This window comes from Tachyglossus aculeatus, chromosome 3 (assembly GCF_015852505.1).
Source record: "Tachyglossus aculeatus isolate mTacAcu1 chromosome 3, mTacAcu1.pri, whole genome shotgun sequence".
NCBI classification, from domain to species: Eukaryota; Metazoa; Chordata; class Mammalia; order Monotremata; family Tachyglossidae; genus Tachyglossus; species Tachyglossus aculeatus.
The window spans coordinates 31,426,051-31,453,603 of NC_052068.1; the positions used below are offsets into that span (position 1 = coordinate 31,426,051).

Genomic DNA, 27,553 nt, shown 5'->3' on the forward strand with positions numbered 1-27,553 from the left:
TAAGTATGAATGAATGAATGGATGACTGACTGCCTGAATGACTGAATGCCTGAATGACTGACTGACTGCCTGAATGACTGACTGAATGCATGAATTGTACTTCCCAGGCACTCGGTACAGTAGCTACGATTGAATGGACGAATGCAGGGTCGTTTCCAAGCGCTCAGTCCGCCCACAGTAAGCGCTCAGTAAGTATGAATGAATGGATGACTGACACTGACTGACTGAATGCATGAATTGTACTTCCCAGGCGCTCAGTACAGTGCTTTGCTCAGTAACTACGATTGAGTGGACGAATGCAGTGTCCTTTCCAAGCGCTCAGTCCGCCCACAGTAAGTGCTCAGTAAGTATGAATGAATGAGTGGATGGATGACTGACTGCCTGATTGACTGAATGACTGACTGCCTGAATGACTGACTGAATGCATGAATTGTACTTCCCAGGCGCTCAGTACAGTAATTAGGATTGAATGGACGAATGCAGTGTCGTTTCCAAGCGCTCAGTCCGCCCACAGTAAGTGCTCAGTAAATGGATGACTGACACTGACTGACTGAATGCATGAATTGTACTTCCCAGGCGCTCAGTACAGTAACTAGGATTGAATGGACAAATGCCGTGTTGTTTCCAAGCGCTCAGTCCACCCACAGTAAGCGCTCAGTAAGTATGAATGAATGGATGACTGACTGCCTGAATGACTGACTGCCTGAATGACTGACTGAATGCATGAATTGTACTTCCCAGGCGCTCAGTACAGTAGCTACGATTGAATGGACGAATGCAGGGTCGTTTCCAAGCGCTCAGTCCGCCCACAGTAAGCGCTCAGTAAGTATGAATGAATGGATGACTGACACTGACTGACTGAATGCATGAATTGTACTTCCCAGGCGCTCAGTACAGTGCTTTGCTCAGTAACTACGATTGAGTGGACGAATGCAGTGTCCTTTCCAAGCGCTCAGTCCGCCCACAGTAAGTGCTCAGTAAGTATGAATGAATGAGTGGATGGATGACTGACTGTCTGATTGACTGACTGACTGACTGACTGAATGACTGACTGAATGCAGGGTCGTTTCGAAGCGCTCAGTCCGCCCACAGTAAGCGCTCAGTAAGTAGGAATGAATGAATGGATAGTCGACTGACTGACTGAATGCATGAATTGTACTTCCCAGGCGCTCAGTACAGTAACTAGGATTGAATGGACGAATGCAGGGTCGTTTCCAAGCGCTCAGTCCGCCCACAGTAAGCGCTCAGTAAGTATGAATGAATGAGTGGATGGATGACTGACTGCCTGATTGACTGAATGACTGACTGCCTGAATGACTGACTGAATGCATGAATTGTACTTCCCAGGCGCTCAGTACAGTAATTAGGATTGAATGGACGAATGCAGGGTCGTTTCGAAGCGCTCCGTCCGCCCACAGTAAGCGCTCAGTAAGTAGGAATGAATGAGTGGACGACTGACTGACCGCCTGACTGAATGACTGACTGACTGAATAAATGAACGCATGAATTGTACTTCCCAGGCGCTCAGTACAGTGCTCTGCACACAGTAGGCGCTCAGTAACTAGGATTGAACGGACGAATGCCGTGTCGTTTCCAAGCGCTCAGTCCGCTCACAGTAAGCGCTCAGTAAGTACGTAGGAATGACTGACGGACTGACTGACGGACTGACTGACTGACTGACTGAGGGAGCGGGAAGGCCCGCGGTGTGCCGGACGTGTGGGTGTGTTTGAGTCCGGCAGTGCGTCGGGCAGCCCCGGCGCGCGCGCCCCGCCCCCTGGCGCGTGAGCGGTTGGGGTCCTCGTGCGCGCGGCGATATGATTGGCGGGCGGGCCGGCGCGCGACCCTTTCCTCCCGACGCCGACGCCGAGAAGGAGCCGCGTCGCTCGGCCGTCGTCGTCTCCTCAGCAGCGCCGCCGCGGCCGCCATCATGGTGAGAGCGCGCGGCCCCCTCGGCCATCCGCCCGCCATCGGGGCCATCCGCCCGCCATCGGGGCCATCCGCCCGCCATCGGGGCCGTCCCGCCGCCCCGGGCCCGGGCGGGACGCCCCGGTTGGCCGCTTCGGGCCCCGACGAGGGCCTCCACCCGGGATTCGAACCCATGACCTCGGACTCCAGAGCCCGGCTTCTGAATAATCATCATGATAATGGCGGCATTTGTAAAGCGCTTACTGTGTGCAGAGCACTGTTCTAAGCGCCGGGGAGGTTATGGGGGTAATCAGATTGTCCCACGTGGGGCTCACAGCCTTCATCCCCATTTTACAGATGAGGTCACTGAGGCCGAACTAGGGCCCGTCGGACGCGCACACTCTGCAACAAGCGCCGCTCCTCACAATAATAATAATAGTGATGACGGCATTTGTTAAGCGCTTACTATGTGCAAAGCACTGTTCTAAGCGCTGGGGAGGTTACAGGGTAATCAGGTGGTTCCACGTGGGGCTCACAGCCTTCATCCCCATTTTACAGATGAGGTCGCCGAGGCCGAACTAGGGCCCGTCGGACGCGCACACTCTGCGACAAGCGCCGCTCCTCACAGTAATAATAATAATAATGATGACGGCATTTGTTAAGCGCTTTCTACGTGCAGAGCACTGTTCTAAGCGCTGGGGAGGTTATGGGGGTAATCAGATTGTCCCACGTGGGGCTCACAGTCTTCATCCCCATTTTACAGATGAGGTCGCCAAGGCCGAACTAGGGCCCGTCGGACGCGCACACTCTGCAACAAGCGCCGCTCCTCACAATAATAATAATAGTGATGACGGCATTTGTTAAGCGCTTACTATGTGCAAAGCACTGTTTTAAAAGCTGGGGAGGTTACAGAGTAATCAGATTGTCCCACGGGGGGCTCACAGTCTTCATCCCCGTTTTACAGATGAGGTCGCCGAGGCCGAAGTAGGGCCCGTCGGACGCGCACACTCTGCGACAAGCGCCGCTCCTCACAATAATAACAATAATAATGATGACGGCATTTGTTAAGCGCTTACTATGTGCAGAGCACTGTTCTAAGCGCTGGGTAGGTTATGGGGGTAATCAGATTGTCCCACGTGGGGCTCACAGTCTTCATCCCCATTTTACAGATGAGGGAACTGAGGCCGAACTAGGGCCCGTCGGACGCAAACACTCTGCGACAAGCGCCGCTCCTCACAATAATAATAATAATAATGATGACGGCATTTGTTAAGCGCTTACTATGTGCAGAGCACTGTTCTAACCGCTGGGTAGGTTATGGGGGTAATCAGATTTCCCCACGTGGGGCTCACAGTCTTCATCCCCATTTTACAGATGAGGTCACCGAGGCCGAATTTAGGGCCCGTCGGACGCGCACACTCTGCGACAAGCGCCGCTCCTCACAATAATAACAATAATAATGATGATGGCATTTGTTAAGCGCTTACTATGTGCAGAGCACTGTTCTAAGCGCTGGGTAGGTTATGGGGGTAATCAGATTGTCCCACGGGGGGCTCACAGTCTTCATCCCCATTTTACAGATGAGGTCACCGAGGCCGAAGTAGGGCCCGTCGGACGCGCACACTCTGCGACAAGCGCCGCTCCTCAAAATAATTATTAAATGATGATGATGATGGCATTTGATAAGCGCTTACTATGTGCAGAGCACTGCTCTAAGCGCTGGGGAGGTTGCGGGGTAACCAGGTTGCCCCACGTGGGGCTCACAGTCTTCATCCCCATTTTACAAATGAGGTCACTGAGGCCGAAGTAGGGCCCGTCGGACGCAAACACTCTGCGACAGGCGCCGCTCCTCAAAATAATAATAATGATGATGATGGCATTCGTTAAGCGCTTACTCTGTGCAGAGCACTGCTCTAAACGCTGGGGAGGTTACGGGGTAATCAGATTGTCCCACGTGGGGCTCGCAGTCTTCATCCCCATTTTACAGATGAGGGAACTGAGGCCGAACTAGGGCCCCCCCCCCCGCCCGCACCTGCGTCGGACGCACACACTCTGCGACAAGCGCCGCTCCTCATAGTAATAAGGATGGCATTTGTTAAGCGCTTACTATGTGCTTAGCACTGTTCTAAGCGCTGGGGAGGTTACAAGGTAATCAGATTTGGCCCACGGGGGACTCGCAGGCTTCATCCCCATTTTACAGATGAGGTCACTGAGGCTCAGAGAAGTGGTTCGCCCAAGGTCACAAAGCAGACCTGTGGCGGAGCCGGGATTCGAACACATGACCTCTGACTCCAAAGCCCGGGCTCTTAATCATCATAATAATAATAATTGTGGCATTTACTATGTGCAGAGCACTGTTCTAAGTGCTGGGGAGGTTACAGAGTAATCAGATTGTCCCACGGGGGACTCACGGTCTTAATCCCCATTTTACAGATGAGGTCACTGAGGCCGAACTAGGCCCCCCCCCGCCCGCACCTGCGACAAGCGCCGCTCCTCCTCATAATAATAATGGTGGCATTTGTTAAGCGCTTACTATGTGCAAAGCACTGTTCTAAGCGCTGGGGAGGTTACAAAGTAATCATTGTCCCACGGGGGGGCTCCCAGTCTTCATCCCCATTTTCCAGATGATGTCACTGAGGCTCAGAGAAGTGAAGTGACTCGTCCAAGGTCACGCAAAAGACACGTGGCGGAGCCAGGATTCGAACCCATGACCTCTGACTCCAAAGCCCGGGCTCTTAATAATAATAATAATAATAATAATAATAATAATAATAATAGCATTTATTAAGCGCCTACTATGTGCAAAGCACTGTTCTAAGCTCTGGGGAGGTTACAAGGTAATCAGGTTGCCCCACGGTTGCTCATAGTCTTCATCCCCATTTTACAGATGAGGTAACTGAGGCCCAGTGAAGTGACTTGCCCAAAGCCCGGGCCCTTTTCCACTGAGCCATGCTGCTTCTCTTAGCCCTTCCATCAGTTTTTTTGAGAGCTTACTACGTGCCGGGGGCGGGGGGAAGAGGCAGAGGTCGTGAGTTCTAATCGTCAGCTAGAGAAGCAGTGCGGCTCGGTGGAAAGAGCCCGGGCTTTGGAGCCAGAGGTCGTGGGTTCGAATTCCGCCTCCACCACATGTCTGCTGTGTGACCTTGGGCGAGTCACTTCACTTCTCTGGGCCTCAGTTACCTCATTCATTCAATCGTATTTATTGAGCGCTTACTGTGTGCAGAGCACTGGACTGTATATATATCTGTATATATGTTTGTACGTATTTATTACTCTATTTTACTTGTACATGTCTATTCTATTTATTTTGTTAATATGTTTTGTTCTCTGCCTCCCCTTTCTAGACTGTGAGCCCACTGTTGGGTAGGGACCATCTCTATATATTGCCAACTTGTACTTCCCAAGCGCCTAGTACAGTGCTCTGCACACAGTAAGCGCTCAATAAATACGATTGATTGATTGGACTAAGCGCTTGGGAAGTCCAAGTTGGCAGCTATATATAGAGACGGTCCCTACCCAACAGCGGGCTCACAGTCTACCTCATCTGTAAAGCGGGGATTAAGACTGTGAGCCCCACGTGGGACAACTTGATCACCTTGTATTCTCCCCCCCCCCCAGCGCTTAGAACAGTGCTTTGCACATAGTAAGCGCTTAATAAATACCATTATTATTTCCTTCTAGACTGAGCCCACTGTTGGGTAGGGACCGTCTCTATATGTTGCCAACGTCTACTTCCCAAGCGCTTAGTACAGTGCTCTGCACACAGTAAGTGCTCAATAAATACGATTGAATGAATGAAAGGGCCCCCCGCCCGGCCCTGCATGTGAGGCGCCCACTCTGCGCCAAGCGCCGCTCATAGCCCTTCCATTGGTTTTATTGAGCGCTTACTACGTGCCCGGATTGGGGGGAAAGAGGCGGAGCCAGAGGTCGTGGGTTCAATTTCTGGCTCCACCACTTGTCAGCTGTGTGACTTTGGGCAAGTCACTTCACTTCTCTGGGCCTGTTACCTCATTCAATCGTATTGAGCTCTTACTGTATGCAGAGCACTGTACTAAGCGCTTGGGAAGTCCAAGTTGGCAGCATATAGAGACGGTCCCTACCCAACAGCGGGCTCACAGTCTACCTCATCTGTAAAACAGGGATTAAGACTGTGAGCCCCACGTGGCACAACTTGATCACCTTGTATTCCCTTCCCCCCCAGTGCTTAGAACAGTGCTTTGCACATAGTAAGTGCTTAATAAATGCCATTATTATTTCCTTCTAGACTGTGAGCCCACTGATGGGCAGGGACCGTCTCTATATGTTGCCATCTTGTACTTCCCAAGCGCTTAGTGCAGTGCTCTGCACACAGTAAACGCTTTGTAAATACGATTGAATGAATGAATGAAAGGGCCCCCCGCCCAGCCCTGCGTGTGAGGCGCCCACTCTGCGCCAAGTGCCGCTCATAGCCCTTCCATCGCTTTTATTGAGCGCTTACTACGTGTGGGGTGAGGGGGGAAGAGGCAGAGGTCAAGAGTTCTAATTGTCAGTTAGGGAAGAAGCATGGCTCGGTGGAAAGAGCCCGGGCTTTGGAGCCAGAGGTCGTGGGCTCAATTCCCGGCTCTGCCACTTGTCAGCTGGGTGACTTTGGGCAAGTCACTTCACTTCTCTGTGCCTGTTACCTCATTCATTCAATCATATTTATTGAGTGCTTACTGTGTGCAGAGCACTGTATTAAGCGCTTGGGAAGTACAAGTTGGCAGCATATAGAGACGGTCCCTACCCAACAGTGGGCTCACAGTCTACCTCATCTGTAAAACGGGGATTAAGACTGTGAGCCCCACGTGGGATATCCCCCCCCCCCCCCATTCATTCATTCAGTCGTATTTATTGAGCGCTTATGTGTGCAGAACACTGTACTAAGCGCTTGGGAAGTAGAAGTTGGCAACATATAGAGACGGTCCCTACCCAACAGTGGGCTCACAGTCTAGAAGGGGGAGACAGAGAACAAAAAACATATTAACAAAATAGAATAAAAATTACAAGTAAAATAAGTAGAGTGATAAATGCATATATACATATATACCGGTGCTGTGGGTCAGGGAAGGAGGTAAGACGGGGGGATGGAGTGGGGACGAGGGGGAGAGGAAGGAAGGGGCTCAGTCTGGGAAGGCCTCCTGGAGGAGGTGAGCTCTCAGCAGGGCCTTGAAGGGAGGAAGAGAGCTAGCTTGGCGGATGTGCGGAGGGAGGGCATCCCCAAGGGGGATGACGTGGGCCGGGGGTTGATGGACAGGCGAGAACGAGGCACCGTGAGGAGATTAGTGGCAGAGGAGCGGACCTGGGTGCGGGGTGGGCTGTAGAAGGAGAGAAGGGAGGTGAGGTAGGAGGGGGCGAGGGGATGGACAGCCTTGAAGCCCAGGGGGAGGAGTTTCTGCCCGATGCGTAGGTTGATTGGTAGCCACAGGAGATTTTATTGAGCGCTTACTGCGTGTGGGGGGGAAAGAGTCACAGGTCGTGGGTTCTAATTCCAGCTCTGCCACTTGTCAACTAGGTGACTTGGGGCAAGTCACTTCATTCATTCAATCGTATTATTGGGCACTTACTGTGTGCACGACACTGGACGAAGCGCTTGGGAAGGACAAGTCGGCCACAGATGGAGACGGTCCCGACCTAACAACGGGCACTTCTCTGGGCCTCAGTTCTCTCATCTGTAAAACGGGGATGAGGATTGTGAGCCCCACGTGGGACAACATGATTATCTTGTAATAATAATAATAATGGCATTTATTAAGCGCATACTCCATGCAAAACACTGTTCCAAGCCCTGGGGAGGTTACAAGGTGATCAGGTTGTCCTTTGTAGGGCTCACAGTCTTAGTCCTCATTTTACAGATGGGGACTGAGGCCCAGAGAAGTGAAGTGACTTGACCAAAGTCGCCCATCTGGCAAGTGGCGGAGCCTGGATTAGAACCCATGACCTCCGACTCCCAGACCCCAGCTCTTTACATTGAGCCACGCTGCTTCTCAGTAATGATGATATTAAGGGCTTACTATGTGCTAAGCGCTGGGGGGATACAAGGTGATCAGTTGCCCCACGTGGGGCTCACAGTCTTAATCCCCATTTTACAGATGAGGGAACTGAGGCACAGAGAAGTTAAGTGACTTGCCCAAAGTCACACAGCTGACAATTGGCAGAGTATGGATTTGAACCCATGACCTCTAACTCCCAAACCCCAGCTCTTCGCACTGGGGGGGATACAAAGTGATCAGTTGCCCCACATGGAGCTCACAGTCTTAATCCCTATTTTACAGATGAGGTAACTGAGGCACAGAGAAATTGTGACATTCCCAAAATCACACAGCTGACAAGTGGAGGAACTCAGATTAGAACCCACGACCTCTGACTCCCAAGCCCGGGCTCTTTCCACTGAGCCACGCTGCTTGTATCTATCCCAGTGCTTAGAACAGTGCTTGGCACATAGTGAGTGCTTAACAAATGCCATCATCATTATTATTGTTGTTAGTAAATGCTTGGGAAGCACAAATCGGCAACAGGTAGAGACGGTCCCTCCCCAACAATGGGTTCACTGTTCTAAGCGCTGGGGGAGAAACACGCTGCAGAAGCATCATGGGTTCTAATTCCGCTCCACCACATGTCAGCTTTGGGCAACTCACTTCACTTTTCCCTCATCTGCAAAATGGGGATTAAGAGTGTGAGCCCCACGTGGGGCAGCCTGATCACCTTGTATCTCCCCCAGCGCTTAGAACAGTGCTTTGCACATAGGAAAGGCTTAACAAATGCAATCATTCTAAGTGCTGGGGGAGAGACATGCTGGAGAAGCAGCGTGGCTCAGTGTTAAGAGCCAGGGGTTGGGGGTTCTAAGCCCGGCTCCGCCGCTTGTCAGCTGTGTGACTTTGGGCAAGTCACTTAGCTTCTCTGGGCCTCAGTTACCTCATCTGTAAAATGGGGATAAGACTGAGCCGTGCGTGGGACAACCTGATGACCTTATATCTCCCCCAGCGCTTAGAATGGTGCTCGTCACATAGTAAGGGCTTAACAGATACCATCATCATTATTATTACCACGGTGCTTGGCATGTAGTAAACGCTTAACAAATGTCATCATTATTATTAAGTGAAGTGACTTGCCCAAAGTCACACAGCTGAGAAGTGGCAGAGCCGGGATAATAATAATAATGCTAATAATGGTGATATTTGTTAGAACCCATGATCCCTTGGCACTAAGCCATGCTACTTGTAGGATGCTCAGGCGGGGCCCAGGCTGCAGGGAACGGGGTGGAATTTGGACTTGTCAAGCACTCACTTTGGGCCAGGCACTGTTCTAAGGGTTGGGGCGAGCGCAAGCTAATGGGAATGACCCTCCCACCCCCGCCGGCCACCCTCTGATGGTCTTGGGCTGCAGGAAAGCCACCCCAGCCCCCTAAGCAGCTATGACCGGGGGTTTGGGGGGATAGAGCTACAGCCTGGGCCGCCTGAAGGCTTTGGGGCGGGGGTGTTGGGGATTCCCCCATGAAGTCCTCCGCACCTCTATGAAAAAATATTTTGGAGTTCATTCATTCAATCGTATTGATTGAGCGCTTCCTGTGTGTGCAGAGCACTGTACTAGGTGCTTGGAAAGCGCAATTCAGCAAAAAAGAGAGACCATCCTTGCCCACAATGGGCTCACAGTCTAGAAAGGGGGGAGACAGACATCAAAACAAGTAAACAGGCATCAGTAGCATTAGTATAAGTATAAGTATTAGTATAAGTAGAATTGTAGGTGTATGCACATCAATACAAGTAAACAGGCATTAGTATAAATAAATAGAATTATAGGTATGTATGTGGATGCAAGTGCTGTGGAGTGGGGAGGGCTGAGGAAAAGGGGGTGCTTAGTGTGGGAGCGATGTTGACCCGGGTGTGCCCCTTAAGATCTGCACAGCAACTCGGGTTTTGAAGCAGTATGGCTTAGTGGAAGGAGCGTGGGCCTGAGAGCCAGAAAGTAAAGGGTTAATAATAATGATAATAATAGTTGTTAAGCGCTTACTATGTGCCAAGTGCTGTTCTAAGCACTGGGGTAGGTACAAGGTAATCGGGTTGTCCCACGTGGAGCTCACTGTCTTAATTCACATTTTACAGGTGAGGTAGCAGGCACAAAGAAGTGAAGTGGCTTGCCCAAGGTCACATTCACATAGCAGACGAGGTGGGGCCAGTATTAGAGCCCACGTCCTCTGATTCAGCGCTTAGAACAGTGCTTTGCATATAGTAAGTGCTTAATAAATGCCATTATTATTAGTGTTATTATTCCCAAGCCCGTGCTCTTGCCACTAAACTACGCTGCTTATCTGGGTTCTGATCCTGCTTCTGCCACTTGTCTGCTGTGTGTCCTTGGGCAAGTCACTTCACTTCTCTGAGCCTCAGTTATCTCATGCAAAATGGGGATCAAGACTGAGCCCACAGGGACTATGTCCAATCTGAAGCAGGATAATCAGTCGGACCCTGGCTCACGTGGAACTCGGTCTGCCCAAGGTCATACAGCAGACAAGTGAAGAGAAGCAGCGTGGCTCAGTGGAAAGAGCCCGGGCTTTGGAGTCAGAGGTCATGGGTTCAAATCCCAGCTCCGCCACTTGTCAGCTGTGATTTGGGCAAGTCACTTCACTTCTCTGGGCCTCAGTTACCTCATCTGTAAAATGGGGATTAAGACTGAGCTCCCCGTGGGACAACCTGATCACCTTATAACCTCCCCAGCGCTTAGAACAGTGCTTTGCACATAGTAAGCGCTTAATAAATGCCATCGTTATTATTGTTATTATTCTTAAGTGGTGGAGCTGGGATTAGAGCCCATGACCTGATTCCCAGGCTCCAATTGAGAAGAGACTAGGATTTAATTCCCATTTGACAGATGAGAAACTGAGGTTTAGAGAAATTAATTGATTCCATCAATTAATGGTTACACAGCAGAAAACAGAGCAGGGATTAGATCCGTGGTCGTTTTCTACTAGGGCACTTTGCTTCTCAGGAAAAAAACTGGTCCCCCAAACACGGTTTATTCTTACGTTATCTGAATTGTACTTGCAGAACGACACCGTCACCATCAGAACCAGGAAATTCATGACAAACAGACTTCTTCAGCGTAAACAGATGGTAAGTCGGGTATTGTCTGACTGGGATCCTATTCACTGACGTGAAATTCCAATATTTTGGCCGTCCTGTGAACACAAGCTCAATGGTAAAAACTTTTTTTTAGGTTATTGATGTCCTTCACCCTGGGAAGGCCACAGTTCCCAAGACTGAAATTCGAGAAAAGCTGGCCAAAATGTACAAGACCACACCAGATGTGATTTTCGTTTTTGGATTCAGAACTCATTTTGGAGGTGGCAAGACAACGGGCTTTGGCATGATTTATGATTCTCTGGATTATGCAAAGAAAAATGAACCGAAACACAGACTTGCAAGGGTAAGTGTCTTGCATTTGTCACATAATGTTAAATGGGGTGCAGAGGGATTGAGATCTGCCTCTGTAGCACTCTTAGGAATAGGAAGAGGCCCGGGTATCTGAGGACAATTGGCAAAAAGACCAGTCTGAGATGCCCGTTCCTCATTTGGGAATCACTATTAGCTTTTATCCAGGTTAATTTGGGTGATCTGGTTTTGTCGTTTGGGTTTGGGGGTGTGCCATAACTTTTTTTTGGTCAATTTTCGTATTTTACGTATGACTGTAGGCAGTGCCCTTTGTTGGGTAGGGACCGTCTCCATATGTTGCCAACTTGTACTTCCCAAGCGCTTAGTACAGTGCTCTGCACACAGTAAGCGCTCCATAAATACGATTGAATGAATGAATAAATACAAGTGAACTATTTAATCTGTGGCCCACGTCATCCCCCGGGCTTGGAATGCCCTCCCTCTGACCATCCGCCAAGCTAGCTCTCTCCCTCCCTTCAAGGCCCTGCTGAGAGCTCACCTCCTCCAGGAGGCCTTCCCAGACTGAGCCCCTTCTTTCCTCTCCCCCTCGTCCCCCTCTCCATCCCCCCCGTCTTACCTCCTTCCCTTCCCCACAGCACCTGTATATATGTATATATGGTTGTACATATTTACTACTCTATTTATTTATTTATTTTACTTGTACATTTCTATCCTATTTATTTTATTTTGTTGGTATGTTTGATTCTGTTCTCTGTCTCCCCCTTTTAGACTGTGAGCCCACTGTTGGGTAGGGACTGTCTCTATGTGTTGCCAATTTGTACTTCCCAAGCGCTTAGTACAGTGCTCTGCACATAGTAAGCGCTCAATAAATACGATTGATTGATTGATTGATTGGAGCATATGTAGATTTTTTTAAAGCTCTTACTAGTGGCAAACCTGTCTTCCCTTCCACCTGTGGTCTCATTTGCCATCTTGGGTCTCTCCAGGCTCCGCCCAGGGTGGGAGGGTTTTGCCCCTGGTTTGTGTGCTCACCGAAGTTCCCCAGTAGCTTGAGCAATCCTCAAACTCTAGTTTCTGTTTTTCACTCTGGGTTACTCTGAACAAATGAGCCGCTAGACGTGTTAACGTGTGGGTGAACACATTCTTTTCATTCAGCATGGCTTGTACGAGAAGAAGAAGACATCGAGAAAACAGCGAAAGGAACGCAAGAACAGAATGAAGAAAGTGAGGGGTACAGCGAAGGCAAATGTCGGGGCTGGCAAAAAGGTACGATTTGTTGGGGGGACCTAAGGCATAAACGCAGGTCTTAATTTGAGGTTTAGCTCTGAGTAACGTTTCTTATTGTTCTGTTCTCTTGCCGTATTTTCTTCTGGATTACAGAAGGTAACATAAAATGCTGAGTAGGCCTGTAGCTGCTTCAGTAGCTAGCTCTTCCCCTTGTTTGCCTGCTCCTAAATCACGGCTAGCGAATTCCAAATTGATCCCATGATACCAAGGGGTACTGATTTTCACCGTCTCGGATACTATAAGACGATTTATTAAAGAACTACCTGGTATCAGGTAATTTGAGCGAAGTATGTGATATCACACATTAAGAACTACAGGGTGCTGAAATGTGGTTGAATCAATGAAGTGTGCTTTTTTGGTGTGCTAGAGACCCTGTTGATTCTACCTTTGGCAGTTCCCTGGGATTCAGATACCTCCCTTTGGCAGTGAAGCTTTAGCAATTTCGAATGACTTCTTTTTCAATGTAGTCTGGTGATTTGGCGAGAGGTTTCGATTGAATAACGAAGTGCTTCTATAATGTTTTCTCTTTCTTTCTCTCCTACATTCTTGGATTTTTTGTTCATCAGAAATGAAGTGTCTAGCAGGTACAGAGACTGAGCACGGTGTGGTGATTGTTTAGATAAATGCATCACTTTCACACTCTAATGCATTTTACTTATATCATGCATGTCTGCTCTTGGCTTTCTGAATTGAACAGTATGATACTTGCAGAGCAAAATACCTTCTGTGGAGGGAAATGAAGGGAAATTGGAGAAGCTGAATGATCTTTTTGTCCACAATGCTGGAAATGTATCTAGTGAAATGAAGCAATGGGGGATATTACTGTGCTTGAGTTGGGGCCATTTTGAGGCACTCTCACCTTCACGTGGCAGGCTGGCTGTATTGGATAACATCCTAGAAAGCATTAAGTTACTACCCTTCGTTTTGATGATCCTTCCTCCTTTAGGTTGCTTTCTCCCCAGAGAAGTGTTGCACATCCAACCAATAGACTTGCATCCTTGAGATAATTTAAAGTTGGATAATTAGCCCTTGACTCCGCTCCCTTCCAGCATGGAGCCACCGAGCCCGGGGCCGTTTCTGTTTGGCAGCCTTCACCAGGCATAAATTTCCGAGGAGGAAGAAAATGTGGCAGGGCTGACAGAGCTGCACTGACAGCTCTTCCCCTGGAGCATCACGGCGATTTGGGTGGTCCCAAGGTGACCCTGAGAGTCCACTGGGCCCTGAGGGGAGCCTCTGGCCGGAGGCCAGGGTCCTTAGGGAGCACCTAAAATGCAGAGTGGCTTTCCTGAAATTTGATCTGAGCCCCCCAAGCTCCCCACAACTGCCCCAGCAAGAGGACTGTTTCCCACTTAACTGCCCACTCTTGGCCCCTGAGCTGTGCACTCCACCGGGTCCAGTGGGGCAAGACAGTCGATTCCGGCAGTGGTGGCTTCCAAGTGATTGTTGCAAGCCCCGTTTGATTCTCTCATTCGGAGCCAAGCCAACTTGGCGGAGGAATCCCGCTCCCCAAAGAGCTACTTCTGCCGGGCTTGTCCATTCAAGATCTTTCAATAAACGTCAGCGACTGAACGAAGATCTTAACGATGTAGCAAAAAGCCCGCTGGAATAAAAATCTGGGGCTTGGCCCAAGATGAGTTTGAGGGTTGTGGGTGATGTATCTGGCGGCTCCGAGGCCTTGCCTGATTAATCTCCCACCCTGCGTAATAATAACGAAAGCCGTGCTTAAGTGCTTACTGTTGGGAAGAGCACGGGCCTCGGGGGTCAGAGGAACTAGGTTCTGATCCCAGCTCTGCCACCGGTCTGTCTGACCTTGGGTGGGTCATTTCTGTGCCTCGGTTTCCTCATCTGCAGAATGGGGATTAAGCTCTACTTTGACTGAGCCTCATGTGGGACAGGGACTGTGTTCCATTTGATTATCTTGTATAAATGAGTAACTTGTCAGCGCTTAGAACAGTGCTTGACACATAGTAAGCATTTAACAAGCAGAGGCAGTGTGGCTTAGTGGAAAGCACGGGCCTGGGAGCCGGAAAGGACCTGGGTTCTAATCCCAGCTCAGCCCGTTGCTTGTTGAGTGACCATGGGCAAGGCATTTCATTTCTCTCTGCCTCCGTTGCCTCAATTAGCCTGATAGGGTAGTGACCCCAGTTCTTAGAACAGTGTTTTACACATAGGAAGCGCTTAACAAATGCCATAGAATAGTATCAAAGTAATTATGTGCCAAGCACCAGACTGGATAAAAGAAAAGATAATCAAATTGAATTAAAGTACATATTACAAATTAAATTATAAACAATATTGTCTGTCTCTCCCCCCGAGAATAAGCTGGTAGACAGGGAAAGTGTCTGCTAACCCTGTATTGTACTTAACTCAGCACTTAGTCTAGTACTTTGTACATAGTAAGCACTCAGTAATTGCTCCCAAAAGTCAGGTTACAATCCCTGTGCCATATGGGGCTCACAGTCTTAAGTGGAAGAGGTAAATAAAATCCCCATTTTACAGATGAGATAATGGAGGCACAGAGAAGTTAAGTGACTTGCCCAAGGTCACAGAGCAGGCCATGCTGCTTCTCTATAAACGCAGCCCCCCATTGCCCTTAGGAACATGTCTTTATAGTGTTGCTTCCTCCTAGTTGTAAATTCTTTTAGTGTCTTGTCTCACCTGCTCGATTGTAGCCTTGAGGATGGACGTCATGTCTACTAACTCTCTTGTACTCACTCAATGCTTCGCCCAGAGGAGTGCCTCAAATAGTTGCTGTAGAATGCCCAGAGATACTCCTTAGGCCAGGGCCCATGTGACCAAGGCCCATAGTGGATTGAAATGAAGAGTGGTTTGATCAAAGTAAGGGTTTGCTCAAAATCTGCTTCCTGAGAATTTGCGGGGGGGGGGGGGGGGGGGGGGGGGGGGGGGGGGGGGGGCACGCCCCCTGACCCGATCAATCAATAGTGTGGTTTGAAGCCTAAAACAGATCTGCACCGTTTGGGTTTTAGCATTCATTCATTCAGTCGTATTTATTGAGCGCTCACTGTGTGCAGAGCACTGTACTTGGCAGCCACTCGTGAAAAGTTAGGTGTAAAATTAGGCTTTTTTGAAAAGTGTGGTTTCAGCCTCCAACCCAGTATAGTTAGGAGTGGAAGTTTCAACCTTTTCAAAGTAGCTTTTACCTTATTGATTGCAGTACTACCAGTATGCTTTATTTTACATAGAAGTAGCATTACACTTGTAGAATTGCTTTTACTTACCTAAGAACTAAAAGTGGTAATTCTCTAATCTTGAAATAAGCAGTAGATAGAGCAGGTGGGCGGGGCAAAACCTAGGTGTTCTTTAAGCAATTGCAAGCTCTTTGCATTGAAGTTTTAAGGCCATCATGGACAACACTACTGTTTTTATTGGAACCATATAGTAACAGTAATTAGGGAACATCATCCCAGAATGTATATAAATGAAATTTGGGTGAAGCCAGGGGATGAAAGCATAGGGTTTTTTTTTAAAAAAAGCCCCCTTTTGAGCCAGTTATATCAAATGATCGCAGGGTTGGCATTACAATAATGTTTTTGATTTCTGTCATCTTAATGAGAGAGATCCTCTCGTTGGCTAGGCTGTTATTTTACCATTCAGTTCTAGAACACTAGCACGCTTAAAATACGCAGCTTGAAAACAGGTGGTCATTACAATTTTAAAGTAAACTGATTGCTTGCACTGAAATGCAGATTGTTTTCCTGTTGGGCTTTGTAAGCGACTTAACATTTTTTCTTCTTTCTCTCCTGCCAGTGATTTTAGTGAGCCAGAGATTGAATAACAGGTATAATTCAAGCTCTTTATCAGCATTCAATTTTTGAGATTGAGCATGTGGAATACAAAATAGAAGTTCTTTGAAATAACCCATATCACGGTACTAATCATTTAGCTGGTTCTGGATGTTGGGAACTAATAGACTTACTCTGCATCACGTCAATTCTTAACGTGTTAAATGTTATTGTCCCCATCTGCTTTCTTGTCATTTGTTTAGTTGTATGATTCATGCGATAATTCAAGAAAATAATCTATTTTAAGATTACTTGCGTGTTGCATGGACACTTATCGCTGTTTCTTCAGAATCTTGAATTTTAATAAGTTTTAACACGTGGCTTGATAAATTAACTTGATTCCCTAATCTGTTTCTTTTCTTTTATTTGCAGAAGGATTAAATTGTTCCTGTAATGATTCCATCTGTGAAGAAGGGACAGTTTTTTCGCCAAGATTGAATAAATTCGTATAAAAACTGGAAAGCGTTCTTTGGTTATTTGCAGTGTATCTCTGGCCAGGTTGCAATGTATAGATCGCAGGTAGGGATAGAAACCTACATATAAGGTTTAGGCTTCCATTTTCACGGGTCAGATTTAAAGCGTTAAATTGATCACATTTCCCTCTTGCTCAGTCCGTAAGAAAGGGTAGTGACATGCAAGCGTTTTTACTAGGCACAGCTATCACTAGAGGGTGGTACGAGCCCAGGGATAGGAACCTATTAACATCTTTTCATTCTTGGAGATGGTAAAGACTTCTGGATTAGCTGAAGAGGTCATCTTCCCCTCTGTGAAAAATCTGGCCCATAAAACATAGGTTTGTCTCTAAAACAGCATCATTATACCAGAAATAAGGGACTAATTAATAATTATAATGGAATTTGTTAAGCGCTTACTATGTGCAAAGCACTGTTCTAAGCGCTGGGGGGGGGGGGTACAAGGTGATCAGGTTGTCCCACGTGGGGCCCACGGTCTTAATTCCCATTTTCCAGAGGAGGTAACTGAGGCACAGAGAAGTGAAGCGACTTGCCCAAAGTCACAGCTGACAAGTGGCAGAGCTGGGATTAGAACCCATTCATTCATTCATTCAATCGTATTTATTGAGCGCTTACTGTGTGCAGAGCACTGTACTAAGCGCTTGGGAAGTACAAGTTGGCAACGTATAGAGATGGTCCCTACCCAACAGCGGACTCACAGTCTAGAAGGATGAGTGCGGCCTAGGGGAAACAGCACGGGCCCGGGGGTCCGAGGACCTGGGATCTAATCTCGACTCTGCCGGTTGTTTGCTGTGTGACCTCGGGCAAGTCTGCTACCTCCTCTGTGCCTCAGTTTCCTCATCTTTAAAATTAGGATTCAGTACCTGTTCTCCCTCCTATTTGAACTGCGAGCCCCTTGAGACAGTGACTGTGTCCGACCTGATTACCTCATATCTACCTCTGCACTTAGAACAGTGTGATTTAGTATGAACTTAACAAATACACTTTATTATTGTTATGTAATTCTTGCAATTTTCCAGTGCATCTGTTGTCTAAATCCCAAATAGTCAAGGAAGATCTGGAGGACAGTATTGTTCTCCAGTGTCGCAGATGACTTCTGGCTCTTTCCACTGAGCCATGCTGCTACTCATTAACTAATTAGCAACAGTGGCCATCACACAGGTTGGGTACAGCACATTGCCCTGCCTGCCTCCTCCTTGGGTTCTATTTACTACGTTATCCGTCTACCAGTGGGCCAGCTTTGTCATGTCCACCCCAAAAGACTCAACTTCACGAAGAAGAAAGTGGTCACTGGGTGATTTGGATTTCTGAGGCGCTTGCCATGCAATGCACCGAGTCTAGCTAGCAGATCTGGTTCTCAGTCTGAAATGGGGGAGACTGCTGGTGTCTTCGTCTTCCAAGGTTGGGGCCTGCCAAGTCAATCAATCAACCGTATTTATTGAGCACTTACTGTATGCAGAGCACTGTACTAAGCGCTTGGGAAGTACAAGTTGGCAACATATAGAGACAGTCCCTACCCAACAGTGAGCGCTGGGTTCGGGCAATGCAGAATTTTCCTGAAGCACTCCTGTGCTTCAGGAAAAACAATCGGATGTTACTGCAGGTTGATTTAAAGGACCCGTGAATCAAGGTCATTATTCTGAAGCCTTAGTGTTTTGGCCAGAATTTAGGAGCCTTCCTGGAACTGTTAATTGAAAACATCTGGTCTGGTTCTCCTCCCTTACCTCCACCGCCTGCGTGGTTTAGCTCTTCTTCCCCACTCATTTTTCAAAGTCTCGCTGCCCCCTAAAAAGGGAGAATATCACCATAAGGTCCAGAAAGTTCGTCATTAGCTCCCATTGAATTTTCTTGTGCAGTGGGACTTTGACCAGTCACACCCTGAGTTACAGGAAGAAAGGTATGAGCTTAAGACTTGTTTTCAGGGTATTTTTAAAGCACTCTGAATTAGGGCAAGTGAGGATCAGATTCTGTCAGGCAATAGGGAATTAGATTGAAAATTCCCACATCCTCCGAGGGTTGTGAGGTTGAATTGGCAGAAGAGGAAGCTGCGTGTGGCCTGGAGGAGAGTGGGGGGTGGGAAAAGATCTGAGATGAGGATTTGTCCAAAGTTTCCCCTCCAGTACCACCACCACTTTCATTCATTCAATTGTATTTTTTTTTTTGATGGCGTTTATTCGTTCATTCATTCAATTGTATTTCTTGAGCGCTTACTGTGTGCAGAGCACTGTACTAAGCACTCGGGAAGTATAAGTTAGCAACATATAGAGACGGTCCCTACCCAACAACGGGCTCACAGTCTAGAAGGGGGAGACAACTAAACAGAACGTGTGGACAGGTATCATCAGAGCAAATAGAAATGAAGCTAGGTGCACATCATTAACAAAATAGAATGGTAAATATGTACAAGTAAAATAGGGTAATAAATCTGCACAAACATTTCATTCAATCATTTATTGAGTGCTTACTGTGTGCAGAGCACTGTACTAAGCGCTTGGGAAGTAATATAGAGGTGCTGTGGGGAGGGGAAGGAGGAGAGGAAAAAGGGGGCTCAGTCTGGGAAGGCCTCGGAGAAGGGGAGCTCTCAGGGCTTTGAAGGGAGGAAGAGAGCTAGCTTGGCGGATGTTCATTCATTCAATCGTATTTATTGAGCACTTACTGTGTGCAGAGCACTGTACTAAGCGCTTGGGAAGTACAAGTTGGCAACACATAGAGCCGGTCCCTACCCAATAGTGGGATGTGTGGAGGGAGGGCATTCCAGGCCAGACCACCACCACAGTTCCTCCCTTTCAGCCGTCACAAAGATCTGATTTAGGAAGCCAGTTTTATTTTTAAATGGCACTAAGTGCTTACTAAGTCAAACACTTGTAAGCGAAGGGGGTAGATCCCAATTAATCAGATTGGACACAGCTCCTACCCACGTGGGGCTCAGTCTACTGGGAGAACAGGTACCTAAACCCCAATTACAGTTGAAACAGGCACAGAGAAGTGACCTGCCCAAGACGAGCTGGGATTAGAACACAGGGCCTCTGATTCCCGGGCTTGTGCTCTTTCCACTAGGCCCTGCTGCTTTGAAGCAGTTAGAGGTATCTCCCTAATAAATAAAGTAATAAATTGAGAAGCCAATTTGAGGCTTCTCAATTGTGGCATTTGTTAAACGCTCGCTTAGCCAGAAGCAGCATGGCCTAATGGATAGACCACAGGCCTGAGAGTCATGGGTTCTAATCCTGTCTCTGCTACTTGTCTGCTGTGTGATCTTGGGCAGATGATTAAACTTCTCTGGGCTTCAGTTCCCTCATCTGGAAAATGGGGATTATGCTCTATGTGGGACAGGGACAGTGTCTAACCCGGTTATCTTGTATTTCATTCACTCATATTTATTGAGCACTTACTGTGTGCAAAGCACTGTACTAAGCGCTCGGAAAGTACAAGTTGGCAACATATAGAGACGGTCCCTACCCAACAGCAGGCTCACAGTCTAGAAGGGGGAGACACAAGACAAAACATATTAACAAAATAAATAGAATAAATATGGACAAATAAAATAGAGTAATAAATACGTACAAACATATATGCAGGCGGTGTGGGAAGGGGTCCAGTGCTTAGAACAGTGTCTGTCACATAAATACCATTATCATTATATATCTCTAGACTGTGAGTTCATCGTGGGCAGGAATGTGTCAATAAGCACTCAATAAATACGATTGAATGTATGAATGAATAATAATAATAATAATGATGGCATTTGTTAAGTGCTTACTATGTGCAGAGCACTGTTCTAAGCGCTGGGGGGGATACAAGGTGATCAGGTTGCCCCACGTGGGGCTCACAATCAATCCCCATTTTACAGATGATGTAACTAAGGCTCACAGAAGTTAAGTGACTTGCCCAAGGTCACACAGCGGTCATGTGGTGGAGTCGGGATTCGAACCCATGACCTCTGACTCCAAAGCCCGTGCTCTTTTCACTGAGCCACGCTGCTTCTCATAAGGCAAATAAGGTTGGACACAGTCCCTGTCCCACATGGGGCTCACCGTCTTAATTCCCATTTTACAGGTGAGGTAATTCATTCAATTGCATTTATTGAGCGCTTACTGTGTGCTGAACACTGTACTTGGGAAAGTGCAATACAGCAATAAAGAGAGACGATCCCTTTCCATAAGGATCTCATAGAGCTCAAAGTAAGGCATAGAGAAGTAGCTTGCCCAAGGTGACACAGCAGACAAGTGGCAGAACAGGAATTTGAACCCAGCTCCTTCTGACTCCCAACTCCGCGCTCATCCACAAGAGCTGAGACAGAGAGGAGAGGTTGAGTTCAATCAATCATACCTACTGTTTATTGCCTAGGACAGTGTGATGTAACAGAGTTGGTAGCCACATTCCCTGCCCACAACGAGTTTACATTCTAGAGGGAGACAGACATTAATATACATTAATTATGGATAGTCTATAAGTACTATTATTTATTTATTTATTTATTTTACTTGTACATATCTATTCTATTTATTTTATTTTGTTAGTATGTTTGGTTTTGTTCTCTGTCTCCCCCCTTTTAGACAGTGAGCCCGCTGTTGGGTAGGGACTGTCTCTATATGTTGCCAATTTGTACTTCCCAAGTGCTTAGTCCAGTGCTCTGCACATAGTAAGCGCTCAATAAATACGATTGATGATGATGATGAAGTACTGTGGGGCTCAGGGAGAGGTGTATAATGGGTGCCAATTAAGTGCAAGGGTGATGCAGAAGCGGGTGGGAGACGAGGAAGTGGTGGCTTAGTTGGGAAAAATAAGGCTTTGAAGATGGGGAGAATGATTGTTGCTTCATTCATTCATTCAATCGTATTTATTGAGCGCTTACTGTGTGCAGAGCACTGGACTAAGCGCTTGGGAAGTCCAAGTTGGCAACATATAGAGACGGTCCCTACCCAACAGCGGGCTCACTGTCTAGAAGGGGGAGACAGAGAACAAAACCAAACATATTAACAAAATAAAATAAATAGAATAGATAGGTACAAGTAACATAAATAGAGTAATAAATCCATACAAACATATATACGTCTATACAGGTGCTGTGGGGAGGGGAAGGAGGTAAGGCGGGGGGGATGGGGAGGGGGAGGAGGGGGAGAGGAAGGAGGGGGCTCAGTCTGGGAAGGTTGGTTATGAAGAGAGAGGGCAGGTCGGAGGCTGGGTGTGGTTGACAATTTGGTGATGAGATAGACAAGATCAGCGTGGCTCAGTGGAAAGAGCCCGGGCTTTGGAGTCAGAGGTCATGGGTTCAAATCCCCGCTCCGCCAACTGCCAGCTGTGTGACTTTGGGTAAATCACTTAACTTCTTCTGGGCCTCAGTTGCCTCATCTGCAAAATGGGGATTAAGACTGTGAGCACCCCCCCATGGGACAACGCTTGTAACCTCCCCAGCACGTAGAACAGTGCTTTGCACATAGTAAGTACTTAATAAATGCCATCATCATCATCAAGGTAGAGCAGGTTGGCATTTAGAAGGGTGAAGTGTGAGGGCTGGGTTGGAGAAAATCAGGGAGGTAAAGTGGGTGGGAGCAAGGTGACAGTGCTTTAAAGCCTTTGATAAGGAGTTTCTCTTTGATCCCGAGGTGGATGGGCAGCGACTGGTGGTTCTTAAAGAATGAGGAAACATGGACTGATCGTTTTTGTAGAAAAACGATCCGGGCAGCAGAGTTAAGGATGGACTGAAGTGGGGAAACAGGAGGCAGGGCCCGTTAGCAAGGAGACTGATGCAGTAATCATCGATCAGTGTGGTAGCAATTTGAATGGAGAGGAAAAGGCATATTCTAGTGACATTGTAAAGGTTGAACCTACGGGATTTGGTGACAGATTGAATATGTAGGTTTGAAGAGGGAAATGAGTACAGGATTATGCCAAGGTTTTGGGTTTATGAGATTGGGAGGATGGCAGTGCTTTCTGCATTCATTCATTCAACCAATCAATCATATTTATTGAGTGTTTATTGTGTCCCGGCCGCACCACTTGTTTGCTGTGTGACCTTGGGTAAGTCACTTCACATCTCTGGGTCTCAGTTCCCTCATCAGTAAAATGGGGATTAAGACCGTGAGCCCCACTTGGCTCCTTTGTCCAGCCTGATTTGCTTATATCTACCCCAGTGCTTAGTATAGTGCCTGGCACACATAGTAAGGCTTAACAAATGCTATTATTATTATTATTATTATTACTGCTAAGTGCTTGGGAGAGTACAACAATAACTGTCTCTACATGTTGCCAACTTGTACTTCCCAAGTGCTTAGTACAGTGCTCTGCACACAGTAAGCGCTCAATAAATACGATTGATGATGATGATTTCCTGCTCACAATGAGCTTACAGTCTAGAGCCAGGGAGACAGACATTAGTATAAATAAATTAGTTACAGATACGTACATAAATGTTGTGGGGCTGGGAGGGGGGATGAAAAAAGGGGGCAAGTCAGAGTGACACAGAAGAGAATGGGAGAGGAGGAAAGGGGGAGCTTAGGGAACGCCTCCTGGAAGAGATGTGCCTTCAATAAGGCTTTGAAGGTAGGAGAGATTAATTGTCAAAAATTCTGCAGTAATGGGAAAGTCATTCATTCATTCATTCAATCGTATTTATTGAGAGCTTACTGTGTGCAGAGCACTGTACTAAGCGCTTGGGAAGTACAAGTCGGCAACCTATAGAGACGGTCCCTATGGGGAGGGCAGGGTTTGGGTGGGAATGTGAGGAGTTCTGTTTTGGACATGTTAAGTTTGAGGTGTCAGCTGGACATCCGAATAGGGATGTCCTGAAAGCAGGAGGAAATTAATTTGGGTGATCTGGTTTTGTTGTTTGGGTTTGGGGGTGTGCCACAACTTTTTTTTGATCAATTTTCCTATTTCATGTATGACTGTAGTCAGTGCCCGTTGTTGGGTAGGGACCGTCTCTATATGTTGCCAGCTTCGAGAACCAGCGTGGCTCAGTGGAAAGAGCACGGGCTTCACGGGCTTTGGAGTCAGAGGTCACGGGTTCAAATCCCGGCTCCGCCAACTGTCAGCTGCGTGACTTTGGGCAAGTCACTTAACCTCTCTGTGCCTTAGTTCCCTCATCTGTAAAATGGGGGTTAAGATTGTGAGCCCCCTGTGGGACAACCTGATCATCTTGTATCCTCCTTAGCGCTTAGAACAGTGCTTTGCACATAGTAAGCACTTAATAAATGCCATTATAAAAAAAAACTTGTACTTCCCAAGGGCTTAGTACAGTGCTCTGCACACAGTAAGCGCTCAATAAATACGATTGAATGAAATAGAAAACCGCAGAGGAGAGAGATCAGAGCTTGGTGATGTAGAAATGGAAATGGTAGTTGAAGCAATGAGAGGGAATCGGTTCTCCAAGGCAGTGGGTACAAATAAAAAATAGAAGGGGACCCAGAACTGAAGCTTGAGGGACTCCCACCATTAGTGTGTAGAAGGCAGAAGAAGAGCAGCCAGAGAGATAAGGATAGCGCCAGGATTTAAATATCCCTATTTATTTTATTTTGTTAGTATGTTTGGTTTTGTTCCCTGTCTCCCCCTTTTAGACTGGGAGCCCACAGTTGGGTAGGGACTGTCTCGATATGTTGCCAACTTGTACTTCCCAAGCGCTTAGTACAGTGCTCTGCACACAGTAAGCGCTCAATAAATACGATTGATTGATTTAGACCTGGGCAGACAGGAACGTGGGCAGGGAGATATGCTCATTTGCGACCTGCTGGAGCGGGCGGTCAGTCAGTCAATTGTATTTATTGAGCACTTGCTGTGTGCAGAGCGCTACTGTAAGCACATGGAAGAGTACAATATAACACACACATTCCCTGCCCACAACGAGCTTGGAGTCTAGAGGGGGAGACAGACAGTAATATAAATAGATAAATTACAGGTACGTACACAAGTGCTGTGGGGCCCGGAGATGGATGAATAAAGGGAGCAAATCGGGGTGAAACAAAAGGGAATGGGGGAAGAGGAAAAGAAGGCTTAATTAGGAAGGGCCAATGCATATCCCTATACTCTCCTATTCCCTTAACAGAAATTTCTTATTCATTCATTCATTCATTCATTCATTCAGTCACATATATCGAGCACTTACTGTATGCAGAGCGCTGTACTAAGCGCTTGGAAAGTACAATTCAGCAACAGAGGCAATCCCTACCCAACAATGGGCTCACAGTCTAGAAGGGGGGAGGCAGACATCAAGACGAGTTAACAGGCTTCAGTAGCTTTATTATAAAGAAAAATAATTATAGATATACATATTAATAAAATACATAGACTTATAATTATAAGGGCAGACATCAAAACAAGTTAACAGGCACCAGTAGCTTTATTATAAAGAAAAATAATTATAGATATACATATTAATAAAATACATAGAATTATAATTATAAATATGTACATATCTACACCAGTGCTGTGGGGTGGGAAGGGGGTGTAGAGCAAAGGGAGTGAGTTGGGGTGATGGGGAGGGGCCTGTCACTCCTCTAGACTGGAAGCTCCTTGAAGGCAGGCAATTTGTCTGTTTATTGTTATATTGTCCTCTCCCAAGCGCTTAGTACATTGCTCTGCACACAGTAAGCGCTCAATTGAATGAATGAATGAACTGTACTGCACTGTTCTCCCCCAAGCACACAGTAAATGCTCAACTTATTCATTCATTCATTCGTTCAATCGTATTTATTGAGTGGTTACTGTACTAACCTCCTTGTAAGCTCCCCAGCGCTTAGAACAGTGCTTTGCACGTAGTAAGCGCTTAATAAATGACATTATTATTATTATTATTATTACTAAGCGCTGACAGGGATTTAGGGAAGGCAAAATCTGGCCTTGGAGAAAATCTATTTCTAACTGGGCAGTCCTGAGGGCTTTGATTTTTAACAATTGACTTAACTGGAAGCACACTAGGACAGTTTCCAGTGATTTCAGTATTAGGAGTACTAGTATTAGGAGTATTAGGAGTATTAGTAGACTGTAGACTTTTAGACTGTGAGCCCACTGTTGGGTAGGGACTGTCTCTATATGTTGCCAATTTGTACTTCCCAAGAGCTTAGTACAGTGCTCTGCACATAGTAAGCGCTCAATAAACACGATTGATGATGATGATGATGATTAGTATTAGTATTAGGAGTATTAGGAGGATTTCAGTAGGAGGCCTTCCCAGACTGAGCCCCTTCCTTCCTCTCCCCCTCGTCCCCCTCTCCATCCTCCCCATCTTACCTCCTTCCCTTCCCCACAGCACCTGCTTATATGTATATATGTTTGTACATATTTATTACTAGTTATTTATTTATTTATTTTACTTGTACATATCTATTCTATTTATTTTATTTTGTTAGTATGTTTGATTTTGTTCTCTGTCTCCCCCTTTTAGACTGTGAGCCCACTGTTGGGTAGGGACCGTCTCTATATGTTGCCAACTTGTACTTCCCAAGCGCTTAGTACAGTGCTCTGCACACAGTAAGCGCTCAATAAATACGACTGATTGATGTCCTGAACCAGGCTGCTGGTTCCTCCGGGGAGCCCTCCAAGTTTTATTCAGCCAGCCCACCTTCATGGACATAACAGACGTGTCCACCCATCCAGTCACATGCATCCATAGAGCCCCGAGGCCAGAGAAGTGAGCTCGTTGTGGGCAGGAACGTGTCTGTTTGTTGTTCTATTGCATTCTCAGCGTGGCTCGGTGGAAAGAGCCCGGGTTTTGGAGTCAGAGGTCAGGGGTTCAAATCCTGACTCTGCCAGTTGTCAGCTGGGTGACTTTGGGCAAGTCACTTAACTTCTATTGTAAAATGGGGATTAAGACTGTGAGTACCCCGTGGAACAACCTGATCACCTTGTAACCTCCCCAGCACTTAGAACAGTGCTTTGCAATCAATCAATCAATCAATCGTATTTATTGAGCGCTATGTGCAGAGCACTGTACTAAGCGCTTGGGAAGTACAAATTGGTAACACATAGAGACAGTCCCTACCCAACAGTGGGCTCACAGTCTAAAAGGGGGAGACAGAGAACAAAACCAAACATACCAACAAAATAAAATAAATAGGATAGAAATGTACAAGTAAAATAAATAAATAGAGTAATAAATATGTGCAACCATATATACATATATACAGGTGCTGTGGGGAAGGGAAGGAGGTAAGATAGTAAGCACTTAATAAATGCCATTATTATTATTATTATTTTCCCAAGCGCTTAGTACAGTGCTTTGCACACGGTAAGCGCTCAAAAAATACGATTGAATGAATGAAGGGAAAGAGAGGCTGAGGCAAAGCAGAGGTTTAGCCAGCAGAGGACTGTAGAACCACATGACATCTGTTTCACTGATGCGAAAAGCCCAGTCACAAAGGAAAACCATCTAGGGAAGAAGATGAGATGGACTAAACTACTCTGATAAAACACAAACAGAAGGGGTGCCAATTTCTCGTTTATTCCTTAATAAAGACTTAATTTACCCCCCTCCCCCCCCCCCAAAAAAAAAGATTTATGGGAATTTAGTTTACATTTCCAAGACAGTCGTCGAGTGCTTCAACCAAGGCCTTGGGGATGGCGGGGAGGCAGAACTCGAATCGGGGCTGAGGTGTCCCTAAAGGAAAGCATACTTCATTTGTAATGAACATTATGTCTGCAGAAACTAATGGCCCAACCTCCTATTCAGTTTATGTAAAATAAAACATGCCAT

General features: G+C 46.9%; 1 protein-coding gene across 4 annotated transcripts; it reads left to right on the forward strand.

The window, feature by feature from the left end:
- Positions 1-1,832: 1,832 nt before the first annotated feature.
- Positions 1,833-16,858, forward strand: RPS24 (ribosomal protein S24). 4 transcript variants are annotated; one of them, XM_038744251.1, is made up of 8 exons: positions 1,833-1,930; positions 10,962-11,027; positions 11,131-11,340; positions 12,462-12,572; positions 12,687-12,689; positions 13,160-13,177; positions 16,362-16,392; positions 16,769-16,858. In XM_038744251.1, exons 1-6 carry the CDS (start codon positions 1,928-1,930, stop codon positions 13,163-13,165), a joined length of 399 nt encoding a protein of 132 aa, XP_038600179.1. In that variant the 5' UTR covers positions 1,833-1,927; the 3' UTR covers positions 13,166-13,177; positions 16,362-16,392; positions 16,769-16,858. The 4 variants fall into 4 exon arrangements, with proteins under 4 accessions (XP_038600179.1, XP_038600181.1, XP_038600180.1 ...); XM_038744253.1 differs by lacking the exon at positions 13,160-13,177; XM_038744252.1 differs by lacking the exon at positions 12,687-12,689.
- The last annotated feature ends 10,695 nt before the right edge of the window (positions 16,859-27,553 follow it).